Source organism: Elephas maximus, chromosome Y (genome assembly GCF_024166365.1).
Source record: "Elephas maximus indicus isolate mEleMax1 chromosome Y, mEleMax1 primary haplotype, whole genome shotgun sequence".
NCBI classification, from domain to species: Eukaryota; Metazoa; Chordata; class Mammalia; order Proboscidea; family Elephantidae; genus Elephas; species Elephas maximus.
The window spans coordinates 11,055,786-11,071,009 of record NC_064847.1 but is presented as its reverse complement, the minus strand read 5'-3'; the positions used below and the strand labels follow the sequence as shown (position 1 = coordinate 11,071,009).

The window sequence follows — 15,224 nt, the reverse complement described above, 5'->3', positions numbered from 1 at the left end:
AAGGGTAGTAAGCTTTAAGTTGTTTTAGGTATTCCTAAAATTAACTGTCAGTAAACTAAGCTAGTATGTACATAAATAAAAATGAATGAGCATTTACCAGAGTAACACAGATCATAATTCATTTTAATTTACTTTTTTTTTTTTTTTAAAGAAGTAATACACTCATTTGTTTCAAAATGTAGTGAGTATTAAGAGAGTAGTACACAGTATAAAATATCATTCCACTGCCTTTCTGTAGCCAGGTATTTTCTCCTTCTCAAAGACAGTGTTAATGCTTTTCTTGTGTTTCTTGCCAAAGATGCATGTTATGCATATGTAAACAAATATGTCTCTCTTTATTGTATATTCATATTTATCTTTTTATACAAATGCTGTAGTTTGAAAGCTATATATATATTGGTCAAGGCCTTGTTTTTTTTTCTTAAGTGTGTATTTTGGAGACATTTCCACTTCTTTGTAGTACTTCCTTGTTCATGTACAGCTACACAGTATCTCATTAGGTATATGGCGTGCCTGTTATTTAATCAGACCTTTATTTGTGGTCATTTAAGTTGCGTCCAGTATTTCTTTTTATTACAAACAATGCTGCTTTAAGCTGTTTTGTTATAATGTATTTTAATATTATGTACCTTTCTACTTGAAGACTGAAATTTTATTCCATACAATATATTTAATTTAGGTTATACAAAGTGAAATTGTCCAGAAGCATGTTTAATTTTTACCTGTTTTTCTTTAATTTCTGAAAGGACTTCATTTGGGATTGATTGCTATCGGTCAGGACTCAATATCTTTGAACACAGAGGTTGTGAGTTTATAATCTTTTCAGTGAGGAGCTGATTTATAGTGTCTAATTGATTGTGTTTAATTTTGATTGTATTCTTTTTCTTTCTCCCAGCACTTGGAACAGCTACGTGCAAATAGAGATAATTTAAATTCAGCACAGAAGCTGATGCTGCAACAGTTGGAAACTCAGTTTGTCATAATGCAGCAACACCAAGTATGTATGGCCTTTTTATTTTTTAAAAATGTATTACTATATTGAATATTTTTTCTTGACTCTAATATTATTTTAGAATATATTAATGCTGACTTCTCTTTTCTGCTTTTATTTATTAGAATTTATTTTGTGTGTCATATGCTGATAATGGAAAGATTTTTTTTTTAAAGGATAAATAGCCAAAAAATAATGAAGATCAAAGCACTTGATGTATTACTATATATTTTTGTAATATATTATGTGTTTTAAGAGCTTATCTTATTATATAATAGTTAAGAGTATCCTAAACTGAGATGGGAATGTTTTAAGAATTATATGGTTTGAAGGATTCAGCATAATCACAATAGAATGGAAATTTGAAATCCCCCATTTTATGATGGTCAAAAGACCTATAAATTCCTGATTATTATATATAGATTTTAACTACTTTCTTTTGCCATTGTATCATTACTAAGGAGACTTTTGCTTTACCTAGCGATTGTATCTAAAATAAACATAGTTTCTTATTTTTTTAAATATGTTTTTTAATCTAAGGAGATGACATATTGTAATACAGTTAGAATTGGATCAATCACACATTTTCAAAGTCACAGAAGGAGACTTTCTTTTTGTTTTTGAAGATGAAACAAACAGGAGTTGCTCAGGTACAGTCTACTGGAATTTCTAATGGACCAATAGCTGACTCATCACTGCCTACAAATTCTATCTCTGACCAGCTACCACATGCTGCTCTTCATAGAGTACCTAGTGTCGTCTCTCAGCCTGGAACTCGCCCTGCCTGTCTTGGGCAGCCTTTGTCCAGTGGACCTTTTTCTGCAGGCTGTGTTCCTTGTGGCACATCAAAAACCTTAGGGAGTACAGATACTATTTTGATAGATAATGATTATGTAACAAGAGGAGGAAGTAATGGAAATGTGCCTTACCTGCAGCAAAACACGTTTACTCTACCTCATAACCACACAAACCTGACCAGCAGCACAGAGGAGCCTTGGAGAAAACAGCTGTCTAACTCCACTCAGGTAAAGGAATGACTAGCTGCTTCTTGGCAAATCATATAATAGCGTATTACATCTTTCTATGGCTTTGTGTACATTTTGAAAAGAAGAAGGAAAAACAGTTTTATTTTTATTTATTTTTAGAAACTATTTTTTAAACAATAATTGTATATAAGAATTTTAAATGTTATAAGACATTTAAATGTTTTAAATATAACTCAGTTTATTTACATGAGTACATTTACTGTCCATTATAAAATTAACACAAATATTAGATAAAATGGAAATTAAAAGGAAAGGAAGAAAAAAAAACAATCATAGCCTTAGAATTCTTCAAAATTCTTTTGCTAATTTACTAAAGCATCATCAATTCATTTTTAAAAATATCTGCAAATATTGCTTGCCTAAGATCAGAGCTGGAAACCCTGGTAGCATTGTGGTCAAGCGCTGCACTGCTAACCGAAAGGTCGGCAGTTCTCATTTACTAGGCGCTCCTTGAAAACTCTTTGGGGCAGTTGTGCTCCTGTCCTGTAGAGTTGCTGTGAGTCGGAATTGACTTCATAGCAGTGGATTTGGGTTTTTTTTTTCCCCCTGATTCATGATCGGAACTATGCAAAGTGTGAAGTATTCATTTTTGTGGGAAAAGGAGACTAGTAAAACTTCAACACCATGAATTACAATGAAATGTGACAGAAATTGTGATGGGAAGATGCCGAGTTTTAGATTTTATATTTAGGTCTTTGATCTATTTTGAGTTCGGTTTTGTGCATGGTATGAGATACGGGTTTTGTTTGATTTTTTTGCAGATGGATATCCAGTTATGCCAGCACCATGTGTTAAAAAGACTGTCTTTTCCACATTTAAATGACACTGGGTCTCTGTCAAATATCAGCTGCTCCTGTGTGGGTGGATTTATGTCTGGATTCTCAATTTGTTCTATTGGTCTGTGTATCTGTTGTTGTACCAGTACCAGCCTGTTTTGACTACTGTGGCTGTATAATAGGTTCTAAAATATGGTAGAGTGAGGCCTCCCACTTTGTTCTTCTTTTTCAGTAATGCTTTACTTATCCGGGGCCTCTTTCGCTTCCATATGAAGTTAGTGATTTGTTTCTCCGTCTCATTAAAATATGTCGTTGGAATTTGAATCAGAATTGCATTGTTATCTATAGATGGATTTGGGTAGAATAGACATTTTTACAATGTTAAGTCTTCCTATCCATGAGCAAGGTATGTTCTTCCACTTACATAGGTATCTCTTGGTTTCTTGCAGTAGTGTCTTATAGTTTTCTTTGTATAGGCCTTTTATATCTCTGGTAAGATTTATTCCTAGGTATTTTATCTTTTGGGGAGCTACTGTAAATGGCATTAATTTGGTGATTTCCTCTTCGATGTTCTTTTTGTTGGTGTAGAGGAATCCAATGATTTTTTGTATGTTTATCTTGTATCCTGATACTCTGCTGAACTCTTCTATTAGTTTCAGTAGTTGAGGATGCTTTAGTGTTTTCTGTGTAAGATCATGTCATCTGCAAATAGAGATACTTCCTCCTTGCCAATCCGGATGCCCTTTATTTCTTTATCTAGCCTAATTGCCCTGGCTAGGACTTCCAGCACAATGTTGAATAAGAGTGGCGATAAAGGGCATCCTTGTCTGGTTCCCGATCTCAAGGGAAATGCTTTCAGGCTCTCTCCATTTAGGATGATGCTGGCTGTTGGCTTTTTATGAATGCCCTTTATTATGTTGAGGAATTTTCCTTCTATTCCTATTTTACTGAGAGTTTTTATCATGAACGGGTGTTCAATTTTGTTAAACGCCTTTTCTGCATCAATTGATAAAATCATGTGGTTCATGTCTTTTGTTTTATTTATGTGATGGATTACAGAAGTTCTTTTTCTGATGTTGAACCACCCGTGCATACTTAGTACGAATCCCACTTGGTCATGGTGAATTATTTTTTGGATATGTTGTTGAATTCTGTTGGCTAGAGTTTTGTTGAGTATTTTTGCATCTGTGTTCATGAGGGATATAGGTCTATAATTTTCTTTTTTTGTGGAGTCTTTACCTGGTTTTGGTATCAGGGATATGGTGGCTTCATAGAATGAGTTAGGTACTATTCCGTCCTTTTCTATGCTCTGAAATACCTTTAGTAGTAGTGGAGTTACCTCTTCTCTGAAAGTTTGGCAGAACTCTGTGGTGAAGTCGTCAGGGTCAGGGCTGTTTTTGTTGGGAGCTTTTTGATTATCTTTTCAATCTCTTCTTTTTTATGGGTCTATTTGTATTAGTTTAGATAGGTAGTGTGTTTCTAGGAATTCATTTCTTCTAGGTTTTCAAATTTGTTAGCACAATTTTTTGTAGTAATCTGATTTGATTCTTTCTTTTAATTTCATTTGGGGCTGTTGTAGTATCATCCATCTCATTTCCTTTTTTTTTTTTTTTTAATTTTATTGTGCTTTAAGTGAACGTTTAGAAATCAAGCCAGTCTCTCACACAGAAACTTACGTACACCTAGCTACATACTCCCAATTGCTCCTAATGCGGCAGCCCGCTCCCTCCCTCCACTGTCTCATTTCATGCCCATTTTACCAGCTTCTAATGCCCTCTACCCTCTGATCTCTCCTTCAGGGAGGAGATGCCAACATATCTTCAAGTGTCATCTTGATCCAAGAAGCTCACTCCTCACCAGCATCCCTCTCCAACCTATTACCCAGTCCAATCCCTGTGTGAAGAGTTGGCTTTGGGAATGGTTCCTCTCCTGGGTCAACAGAATGTCTGGGGGCCATGAACACCGGGATCCTTCTAGTCTCAGTCAGACCATTAAGTCTGATTTCTTTAACCAGAATTAGGGGTCTGCATCCTGCTGCTCTCCTGCTCCTTCAGGGGTTCTCTGTTATGTTCCCTGTCAGGGCAGTCATCAGTAGTAGCCAGGCACCATCTAGCTCTTCTAGTCTCAGGCTGATGTAGTCTCTGGCTTATGTGGCCCTTTCTGTCTCTTGAACTCGTAATTACCTTGTGTCCTTGGTATTCTTCATTCTCCTTTGGACCATGTGGGTTGAGACCAACTGGTACATCTTAAATGGCCACTTGCAAGAATTTAAGATCCCAGATGGCTCTCTCCAAAGTGGGATGCACAATGTTTTCTTAATAGATCTTATTATGCCAATTGACTTAGATGTCCCCTGAAACCATGGTCCCCAGACCCCTGCACCTGCTACGCTGCCCTTCGAAGCTTTCAGTTTATTATGGAAACTTCTTTTGGTTTAGTCTCATTGTGCTGACTTCGCCTGCGTTGTGTGTTGTCTTTTGTGTCACCTAAAGCAGTCCGTATCTACTGTCTAATTTGTGAATCCCCTTTTCCCACCCTCCCTCCCCCCACCTTAAAACCATCAAAGAATATTTTCTTCGCTGTTTAAACTATTAAGTTCTTATAATAGTGATCTTATAAATATTTGTCCTCATTCAGCATAATGCCTTCCAGATTCCTCCATGTTAGGAAATGTTTCGCAGATTCCTCACTGTCCTTTATCAATGTGTGGTATTCCACTGTGTGAATATACCATAATTTATTTATCTATTCATCCGTTGATGGGCACCTTGGTTGCTTCCATCTTTTTGCTATGGTAAACAGTGCTGTGATGAACATGGCTGTTCATATATCTGTTTGTGTAAATGCTCTTATATCTCTAGGATATACTCCAAGGAGTGGGATTGCTGGATCGTATGGAAGTTCTATTTCTAGCTTTGTAAGGAAGCACCAAATTGATTTCCAAAGTGGTTATACCATTTTACATTCCCACCAGCAGTTTATAAGTATTCCAGTCTCTCCACAGCCTCCCCCAAATTTATCGTTTTGTGCCTTTTGGATTAATGCTAGCCTCGTTAGAGTGAGATGAAATCTCATTGCAGTTTTGATTTGCATTTCTCTAATGGCTAATGACCATGAGCATTTCCTCATATATCTGTTAGCTACCTTAATGTCTTCTTCAGTGAAGTGTTTGTTCGTATCTTTTGCCCATTTTTAAATCGATTTATTTGTCTTTTTGTAGTTGAGTTTTTACTGTATGATGTAGATTTTAAAGGTCAGGTGCTGATCTGAAATGTCATAGCTAAAAACTTTCTCTCTAGTGTGTAGGTAATCTTTTCACTCTTTTGGTGAAGTCTTTGGATGAGTATAGGTGTTTGATTTCTAGGAGCTCCCAGTTATCTACTTTTTCTTCTGCATTGTTAGTAATGTTTGATATACTGTTTATGCCATGAATTAGGGCTCCTAATGTTGTCCCTATTTTGTCGTCCATGATCTTTATCATTTTAGATTTTTTATTTAGGTCTTTGATCAATTTTGAGCTCGTTTTTGTGCATGGAGTAAGGTATTGGTCTTGTTTCATTTTTTTCCAGGTGGATATCCAGTTATGCCAGCACCATTTGTTAAAAAGACTGTCTTTTCCCCATTTAACTGTTCTGGGGCCTTTGTCAAATATCAGCCATTCTTATGTGGATGCATTTATGTCTGGATTCTCAATTCTGTTCCTTTGGTCCATGTATCTGTTGTTCGGCCAGTACCAGGCTGTTTTTCTACTGTGGCAATATAATAAGTTCTAAAATCAGGTAGAGTAAAGCCTCTCACTTTGTTTTTCTTTTTCAGTAGGACTTTACTTATCTGGGCCTCTTTTCCTTCCATGTGAAGTTGGTGATTTGTTTGTCCATCTCATTAAGGAATGTTGCTGCAATTTAGATTGGAAATGTATTAAATATATAGATGGCTTTTGGTAGAACAGACGTTTTTATAATGATAAGTCTTCCTTTCCATGAGCAAGGTATGTTCTCCCACTTACGTAAGTCTCTTTTGGTTTCTTGTAGAAGTGTATTGTCGTTTTCTTTGTATAAGTCTTTTACATCTCTGGTAAGAGTTATTCGTAAGTATTTTATCTTCTTGAGGGCTACTGTAAATGATATTGATTTGGTGATTTCCTATTGGATGTTCTTTTTGTCGGTGTAGAGGAATCCAACTGATTTTTGTATGTTTATCTTGTATCCTGAAACTCTGCTGAACTATTAGTTTCAGTAGTTTTCTGGAGGATTCCTTAGGGTTTTCTGTGTATAAGATTATGTCATCTGCAAATAGATATACTTTTACTTCTTCCTTGCCAATCTGGATGCCCTTTATTTCTTTATTTAGCCTAATTGCTCTGGCTAGGACCTCCAACACCATGTTGAATAAGAGTGGCGATAAAGGGCATCCTTGTCTAGTTCCTGATCTCAATGGGAATGCTTTCAGACTCTCTCCATTTAGGTTGAGGTCAGCTGTTGGTTTTGTATAAATGTCCTTTATTATGTTGAGGAATTTTCCTTCTACTCCTATTTTGCTGAGAGTTTTTATCATGAATGGGCCTTGAACTTTTTCAAATGCCTTTTCTGCGTCAGTTGATAAAATCTTGTGATTCTTTTGTTTTATTTATATGATGGATTACATTAATTGTTTTTCTAATGTTGAACCATCCCTGCATACTTAGTACGAATCCCACTTGGTCATGGTGAATTATTTTTTGGATATGTTGTTGAGTTCTGTTGGCTAGAATTTTGTTGAGTATTTTTGCATCTAAGTTCATGAGGGATATAGGTCTGTAATTTTCTCTTTTTATGGTGTCTGTACCTGGTTTTGGTATCAGGGATATGGTGGCTTCATAGAATGAGTTTGGTAGTATTCCATACTTTTTTGTGCTCTGAAATACCTTTAGTTGTAGTGGTGTTATCTCTTCTCTGAAAGTTTGGTAGAACTCTGCAGGGAAGCCATCCAGGCCAGGGCTATTTTTGTTGAGAGTTTTTTGATTATCTTTTCAAGCTCTTCTTTTGCTGTGGGTCTGTTTAGTTGTTCTACCTCTGTTTGCGTTAGGTAGGTAGTGTGTTTCTAGGAATTCATCTGTTTCTTTTATGTTTTCAAATTTGTTAGGGTGCAATTTTTCATAGTAATCCGATATGATTCTTTTATTTCAGTTGGGTCTGTTGTAATGTGCCCCATCTCATTTCTTATTTAGGTTATTTGCTTCCTCTCCTGTCTTTCTTTTTTCAGTTTGGCTAATGATTTATCAGTTCTTCAAAGAACCAGCTTTTGGCCTTGTTAATTCTTTCAATTGTTTTTCTGTTTTCTATTTCATTACTTCTGCTCTAATTTTAGTATTTGTTTTCTTCTGGTCCCTGAGGGTTTCTTTTGTTGCTCTCCTTCTATTTGTTCAAGTTGTAGGGATAATTCTTTCATTTTGGCCCTTTCCTCTTTTTGGATGTGTGCATTTATTGATATAAATCGACCTCTGAGCAGTGCTTTTGCTGTGTCCCAAAGTTTTAGATAGGAAGTGTTTCCATTCTCATGGGATTCTAATAATTTCTTTATTCCATCCGTAACGTCTTTTTTAATCCAGTCTTTTCTGAGCAGAGTATTGTTCAGTTTCCAAGTGTTCAATTTCTTTTCCTTGGCTTTTCTGTTATTGATTTCCAGTTTTATTGCCTTATGTTCAGAGAAGATGCTTTGTGATACTTCAATGTTTTGGATTCTGCAAAAGCTTGCCGTATAACCTAATATGTGGTCTATTCTGGAGAATGTTCCATGTGCATTAGAAAAGAATATATACTTGGCTGCTGTAAGTGGAGTGTTCTGTGTATGGCTACAAGGTCAAGTTGGTTGGTTGTGTCATTCAGATATTCTGTATCTTTATTGAGCTTTCTGGATGACCTGTCCTTCACCGAAAGTGGTGTGTTGAAGTCTCCTATGGTTATTATGGAGCTGTCTATCTCGCTTCTTCTCAGTTCTGATAGAGTTTATTTTATGTATCTTGTGTTCTGTCATTGGGTGCATAAATATTTAATATGGTTATATCTTCTTGGTATATTGACCCTTTAATCATTACATAGTGTCCTTCCTTATGCTTTATAATGGATTTAACTATATAATGGTCTATTTTGTCAGAAATTAATATTGCCACTTCAGCTTTTTTTTTTATTTTTGTTTGCTTGATGTATTTTTTCCCATTCTTTGAGTTTTAGTTTGTGTCTCTACAGCTAATGTGTGTCTCCTGTAGGCAACATGTAGACAGATCATGTTTTTAAATCCATTCTTCTCCTCTGTGTCTCTTTATTGGTGCATTTAGTCCATTTACATTCAGCGTAATTATGGATAGGTATGAATTTAGTGGTATCATTTAATGTCTTTTCTTGTGTGTTGTTGACAGTTTCTTTTTCACACTTAATTTTATGTGCTGAGTAGATTGTCTTTATATATTGTCCTTTTGTCCTATTTGTTGTTATTTATTTTGTTTGTGTTGAGTCACTGTTTTTTTCTTGTATTTTATTTTGATGAGTAGGATAGTTTCTCTTATTTGTGGTTACCTCATTATTTACCCCTATTTTTCTATATTTAAACCTAACTTTAATTTTTTTGTGTTGCCATATCTTCCTCTCCATATGGAAGACCTATAATTACATTTCTTAGTCCCTGCTTATTATTTTAGTTTTTTGTTCTTTTATATAATAACATCACTGTTACTCTGTTTTGAGCTTTTTGTTTTTGAAATCTTGGTTTGTTTTTTTGATTTCCCTGTCTGGGTTGTCTTCTGATTGCTCTGCCCAACGTTGTAGTCTTGGGCTGATACCTGATATTATTGATTTTCTAACAAAGAACTCCCTTTAGTATTTCTTGTAGTTTTTGTTTGGTTTTTACAAATTCCTTAAACTTCTGTTTATCTGGAAATGTCCTAATTTCACCTTCATATTTAAGAGACAGTTCTGCTGGATATAAGATTCTTGGCTGGCAATTTTTTTCCTTCAACTTTTTAAATAAGTCATCCCCTTGCCTCTTGCCTGCATGGTTTCTGCCTATTAGTCTGAGCTTACTCTTACTGGCTCTCCTTTGTAGGTGACTTTTTGTTTATCCCTAGCTGTTCTTAAAATTCTTTATCTTTGATTTCAGAAAGTTTGATTGTAGTTTGTCTTGTCACTTGCTTTTAACATCTACCTTATGTGGAATTCAGTGAGCATCTTGGATAGATATCTTATCTTTCATGATATCAGGGAAGTTTTCTGCTAACAAATCTTCAACAATTCTCTCTGTATTTTGTTATCTCTCCTTGTTCTGGTACTCCAATCACTCGTAGGTTATTTCCCTTGATAGAGTCCCACTTGGTTTTTAAGTTTTCTTCATTTTTTAACATTCTTTTATCTGATTTTTCTTCAAATATATTAGTGCCAAGTGATTTATCTTCAAGTTTATAAATTCTGGCTTCTACTTGCTCAATTTTGCTCCTCTGACCTTCTGCTGAGTTGTCTAGTTTTGTAATTTTATTGTTAATCTTCTGAATTTCTGATTGCTGTCTGTCTATAAATTTTTCCCCCTTATTAAATTTTTCATTATATTCCTGAATAACCTTTGTAATTTTCTTCAGTTGTTTTATCTATGTGTTCTTGGCTTGGTTTGGTTATTTCCTCAATTCCTTCTTAATGTTTTGATAGGTTGTGTATTTTAGACATACGTATTCTGCATCTGCTAATTCCAGGAATGCACTTTCATCTAGAAGATCCCTGGATTCTTTGTTTTGAGAGCTTGTTGAGGTGATCATGGTCTGTTTCTTGATGTGACTGGATATTGACTGTTGTTTCCCACCCATCTATAAGTTATTGTATTAGTTCATGTTTGCTTACTCCTTTGCAGCTTCTTTCTTTGTTTTGTTTTGATATGCCCAAATTGGTTGCTTGAGTGAGCTAGCTTGATTATATTTGCTTTTGGAGCTCTGACATCTGGTCCCGAAATGATTAGAGCTTTTATCGGGTATATCAGCCTAGGAGTCCATTCTCTTTTCTTGTATGAATTCAGCTCAGATGTCCAGTTAGCTGATCATCAAGTATGTGATACAGGCTCTGTCCTACAGTCTCAGGGGGCAGGGTTGATTGGTGTAGGTACCAGTATCTGGGTGCAGCCGGGGGTTACGCTCTGAACAAGGCAGGGGGTTAAGGACCGACCCCCGAGTATCTCTGAGGAAAGCGTGCCCCTGTTTCCTAAAGCGTGCAGGTGGCTGGGTTCTGCAGACGGACCATGGGCATCCAATGTTTTTGGCTGTAAGGCTTGTGAGGTACCAGTTATCCTTGGACCCCTGACATGGGTGGCTGGGTGACGTGAGTGGACCTACCAGTCCTTAGGCCCCTGATATGGGTAGGTAAGGATCGTTTTAATAGGCAAAGCAACGTTGAAGATCAAACACCCACCTCCACTGCACAGCTGAAACAGTTGGAGCCTGCCAAGAACGGCCTGTTCTCCTGAAATAGGTCCATACAGAGGGAAATGTGTTCAACATCCGCAGACCGTTTATGTCTGGAAAGGTGCGGCTTCTGTCCTGAGATCCCCTGCTTAGTGATGCTGGTAAATTATCTTTTCCCCAAATGCAAATTTTTTCCTTCTCCAATGCTGGGAGGAAGGCTCTAGGCAGGCACTTAACAGTGTTTATCTCAGGTGCAGGGAATTCAGCCACTGAGGCTGGCTTGAGGAGGGGGGAGGGCGTGGTAAAATACACACAAGCACTTAGCTTTTGCCAAGAGTGCCGTTTTCCTCTGGTTCCAGAGGTGTGAGTAGGCTGCATGGCTGGCCGCTTCTCCCTGAGAAAACTGTGGGCAAATGCTGGTACCAGCCCGCCACTGCCGCTCAGGCAGTGGTTCCTGGGGGCTCCCCGTGATTCAGGTCTGGTAACTCCTCTCTGCTTCTGGACCATCTCTTCCTCACCCTGACCCCAGTTCATATTCTAAGCTTTCCATTGATGTTCAGGGCTCCTGGCTTGTCATAAATACAGTCATTTCACTTGTTTTTTTAGGTATTTGTTGTAAAGAGGGCTTGCCAGAAGCGTCTGTCTGTTCCGCCATGTTGACCACACCTCCCTTCTGATTTCTTATTCTCATCATTTGCTTCCGTTCCTGTTTGTCTTTTGTCAGTTTGTCCAATGGTTTGTCCACTTTGTTAGTTTTTCAAAGAATCAGCTTTTGGCCTTGTTGATTGTTTCCATTGTTTATCTGTTCTCTATTTCACTTAATTGTGCTCTGATTTTTCTTATCTGCTGTCTTCTGGTGCCTGAGGCTTTCTTTCATTTCTCTATTTGTTCCAGTTGTAGGGAAAATTCTTTGATTTTGACCTTTACTTTTTTGTATGTGTGGATTTATTGATATAAGTTGACCTGTGAGAACTCCTTTCACTGTGTCCCAAAGGTTTTGATAGGAACTATTTTCATTCTCATTGAATTCTCTGAATTTCTTTGTTCCATCCTTAATGTCTTCTATGATTCAGTCTTTTTGAGCAGGGTATTGTTCAGTTTCCACGTGTTTGATTTCTTTTCACTGCTTTTCCTGTTATTGATTTCCACTTTTATGGCCTTATGGTCAGAGAAGATGCTTTGTAATATTTCAGTGTTTTGGATTCTGCTAAGACGTGCTTTATGACCTAGTATGTGGTCTATCCTAGAGAATGTTCCATGTGCACTAGAAAAGAAAGTATACTTGGTTGCTGTTAAGTGGAGTGTTCTGTGTATGTCTATAAGGTCAAGTTGGTTGATTGTGGCTTTTAGATCTTCCTTGTCTTTATTGAGCTTCTTTCTAGATGTCCTGTCTTTCACCAAAAGTGGTATGTTGAAGCCTCATACTATTATTGTGGAGCCGTCTATCTCACTTTTCAGTTCTGATAGAGTTTGTTTTATGTATCTTGTGTTCCTGTCATTCGGTGCATAAATATTTAATATGGTCGTATCTTCGAGGTATATTGTCCCTTTAATCATTATATAGTGTCTGTCCTTATCTTTTATGATAGATTTAACTTTATGATGGTCTTTTTTGTCAGAAATTAATATTGCCACTCAAGCTCTTTTTTGATTCTTGTTGCTTGACATTTTTTTTTCCATCCTCTGAGTTTTTGTTTGTGTCTCTGTGTCTAAGATGTGCCCATTGTAGGCAGCATACAGACAGACTGTGTTTTTTAATCCATTCTGCCCCCACTGTCTCTTCACTGGTGCATTTAAACCATTTATATTCTTCATAGTTATGGTTAGGTATGAATTTAGTACTGTCATTTTGATGTCTTTTTTTGTGTGTTGTCACTTTCTTTTTTCCCCTTAATTTTTTCTGCTGTGTAGTTTATGTATTGTTTTTTCCTCTTCTTCATTGTTGATTTTTTTCATGCTGAGTCTCTTTTTTTTTCCCTGTATTTTATTTTGATGAGTGCTAGTCTCCTTTGTCATTACCTTAATATTTACTCCTGTTTTTCTAAGTTTAAACCTAACTTTTATTTCTTTGTATCACCTTGTCTTTCTCTCCATATGAAAGATCTGCAACTACATTTCTTAGTCCCTCTTTATTGTTTTAATGTAGTCTTCTTTTACATAGACTTTGCTGTTTCCCTGTTTTGAGTGTTTTTTAATCTGTATTTATTTTTATAATTTCCCTGTCTGGCTTTACCTCTGATTGTAGTTTTGATTTGGTTTTCACAAATTCCCTAAACTTCTGTTCGTCTGGAAATGTCCTAATTTTGCCTTTATATTTGAGAGAGAGTTTTACTGGATATGTGATTCTTGGCTGGCAATTTTTTTTTTTCAATGCTTAATATAAGTCATCCCATTGTCTTCTTGCCTCCATGGTTTATCTGAATAGTCCGAGCTTATTCTTTTTGATTGTTCTTTGTAGGTGGCTTTTCGTTTATCCCTAGCTGCTTTTAAAATTTTCTTTATCTTCTGTTTTGGCAAGTTTGATTATAATATGTCTTGGTGAGTTTGTTTTAATATTTATCTTATGTCGAGTTCATTGAGCATCTGGGATAGATATCTTATGTTTCTTGATATCAGGTAAGTTTTCTGTGAACATATCTTCAACAATTCTCTTTGTATTTTCTGTTATCCCTCCTTTTTCTGGTACTCCAGTCACTCATAGGTAATTTCTCTTGATAGAGTCCCATGTGATTTTTAAGGTTTCTTTATTTTTTTTTTAATTCTTTTATCTGTATTTTCTTCAAATATATCGGTGATAAGTGCTTTACCTTCAAGTTCACCAATTCTGCCTTCCACCTGCTCAATTCTGTTGCTCTTTCTACTGAGTTTTTTAATTCTGTAATTTTAGTGTTATATTCACCTGAATTTCTGATTGCTGTCTCTCTGTGGATTCTTGCACCTTGTTAAATTTTTCATTATGTTCTTGAATAGTCTTTTTAATTTTTCAACTACCTTTTGTGTTTGTTCCTTGGCATGTTTTTCATATTGCCTGATCTCCTTCGTAATCTTGTTTCTGATGTTTTGAAGTTCTGTGTATTTTGAATTCTGCATCCGATAATCCAGGAAGGCATCTTCATCCAAAAGATTCCTTTGTTCCTTGTTTTGAGAGGTTGTCGAGGTCATCATGGTCTGTTTCTTTATGTCACTTGATATTGACTGTTGGCTCCGAGCCATCTGTAAGTTAATGTATTAGTTTATTTTATGTTTGTTTACTGATTCGTAGCTTATTGCTTTGTTTTGTTTTGATATGCCCAAGTGGGTTGCTTTAGTGAGCTGGCCTGGTTTTTTTCACCTTTGAAACTCTGATGTCCTGTCAGTAGATGACTGGAGCTGTTACGAGGTATATCAGTCTAGGATCCCATTCTCTTTTCTTGTATGAATTCAGCTCAGGTATCCAGGTAGCTGATCATCAGTTGTGTGGTACAGGCTCTGTCCTACAGTCTTAAGAGGGGCAGGGGTGACTGGTGTAGGTACCAGTATCTGGTTGTAGCAGGGGTCCTGCTCTGACGAAGAAAGGGGGCTGAGAACCATCTCTTGAGTGTCTGTGAAGAAAGGGTGTCCCTGTTCCCTAGATCGTACAGGTTGGTGGACTCTGCAGATGGACCATGGGCACCCAATGCTTTTGGTTGTAATGACTGGGAGGTACCAGTTATCCCTGGACCCCTGTCATGGGTGGCTTGGTGACCTGAGTGGAGGCATTAGTCCTTATGCTCCTGATGTGGTAGGTGAGTACCCTGTTTAATATGCAAAGCAGTGTTAAATGTCAAACACCTACCTCTCCAGCACATAGCTGAAGCAATTTCAGTCTGCCAGCAAGGACCTATTCTTTTTAAATAGGCCCAGACAGACTCATGCAGGGGCAAAAGTATTCAAAGTCCTTGGGTCATTTATGCCTGGACAGGAGTTGCTTTTGTCCTCAGCTCCCCCAGTTGGTGGAGCTGGCAAATTATCTTTTCCCC

The 15,224-nt window shown here is 36.8% G+C and overlaps 1 protein-coding gene across 12 annotated transcripts in view; it reads left to right on the top strand.

The window, feature by feature from the left end:
- The window catches only part of LOC126069873 (lysine-specific demethylase 6A-like), a 214,718-nt gene that overhangs the window by 113,041 nt on the left and 86,453 nt on the right, over positions 1-15,224 (top strand). For 9 of the 12 annotated variants that reach the window (XR_007516091.1, XM_049873512.1, XM_049873510.1 and 6 more), the window contains 2 exons: positions 896-997; positions 1,618-2,016. Coding sequence is in view for 11 of the 12 variants with exons in the window: in XM_049873512.1 (XP_049729469.1) it covers positions 896-997; positions 1,618-2,016 (501 nt within the window). In the remaining variant the exon portion in view is untranslated. The remainder of the gene's footprint in view (positions 1-895; positions 998-1,617; positions 2,017-15,224) is intronic. The other 3 variants (XM_049873514.1, XM_049873515.1, XM_049873511.1) reach the window with 3 other exon arrangements.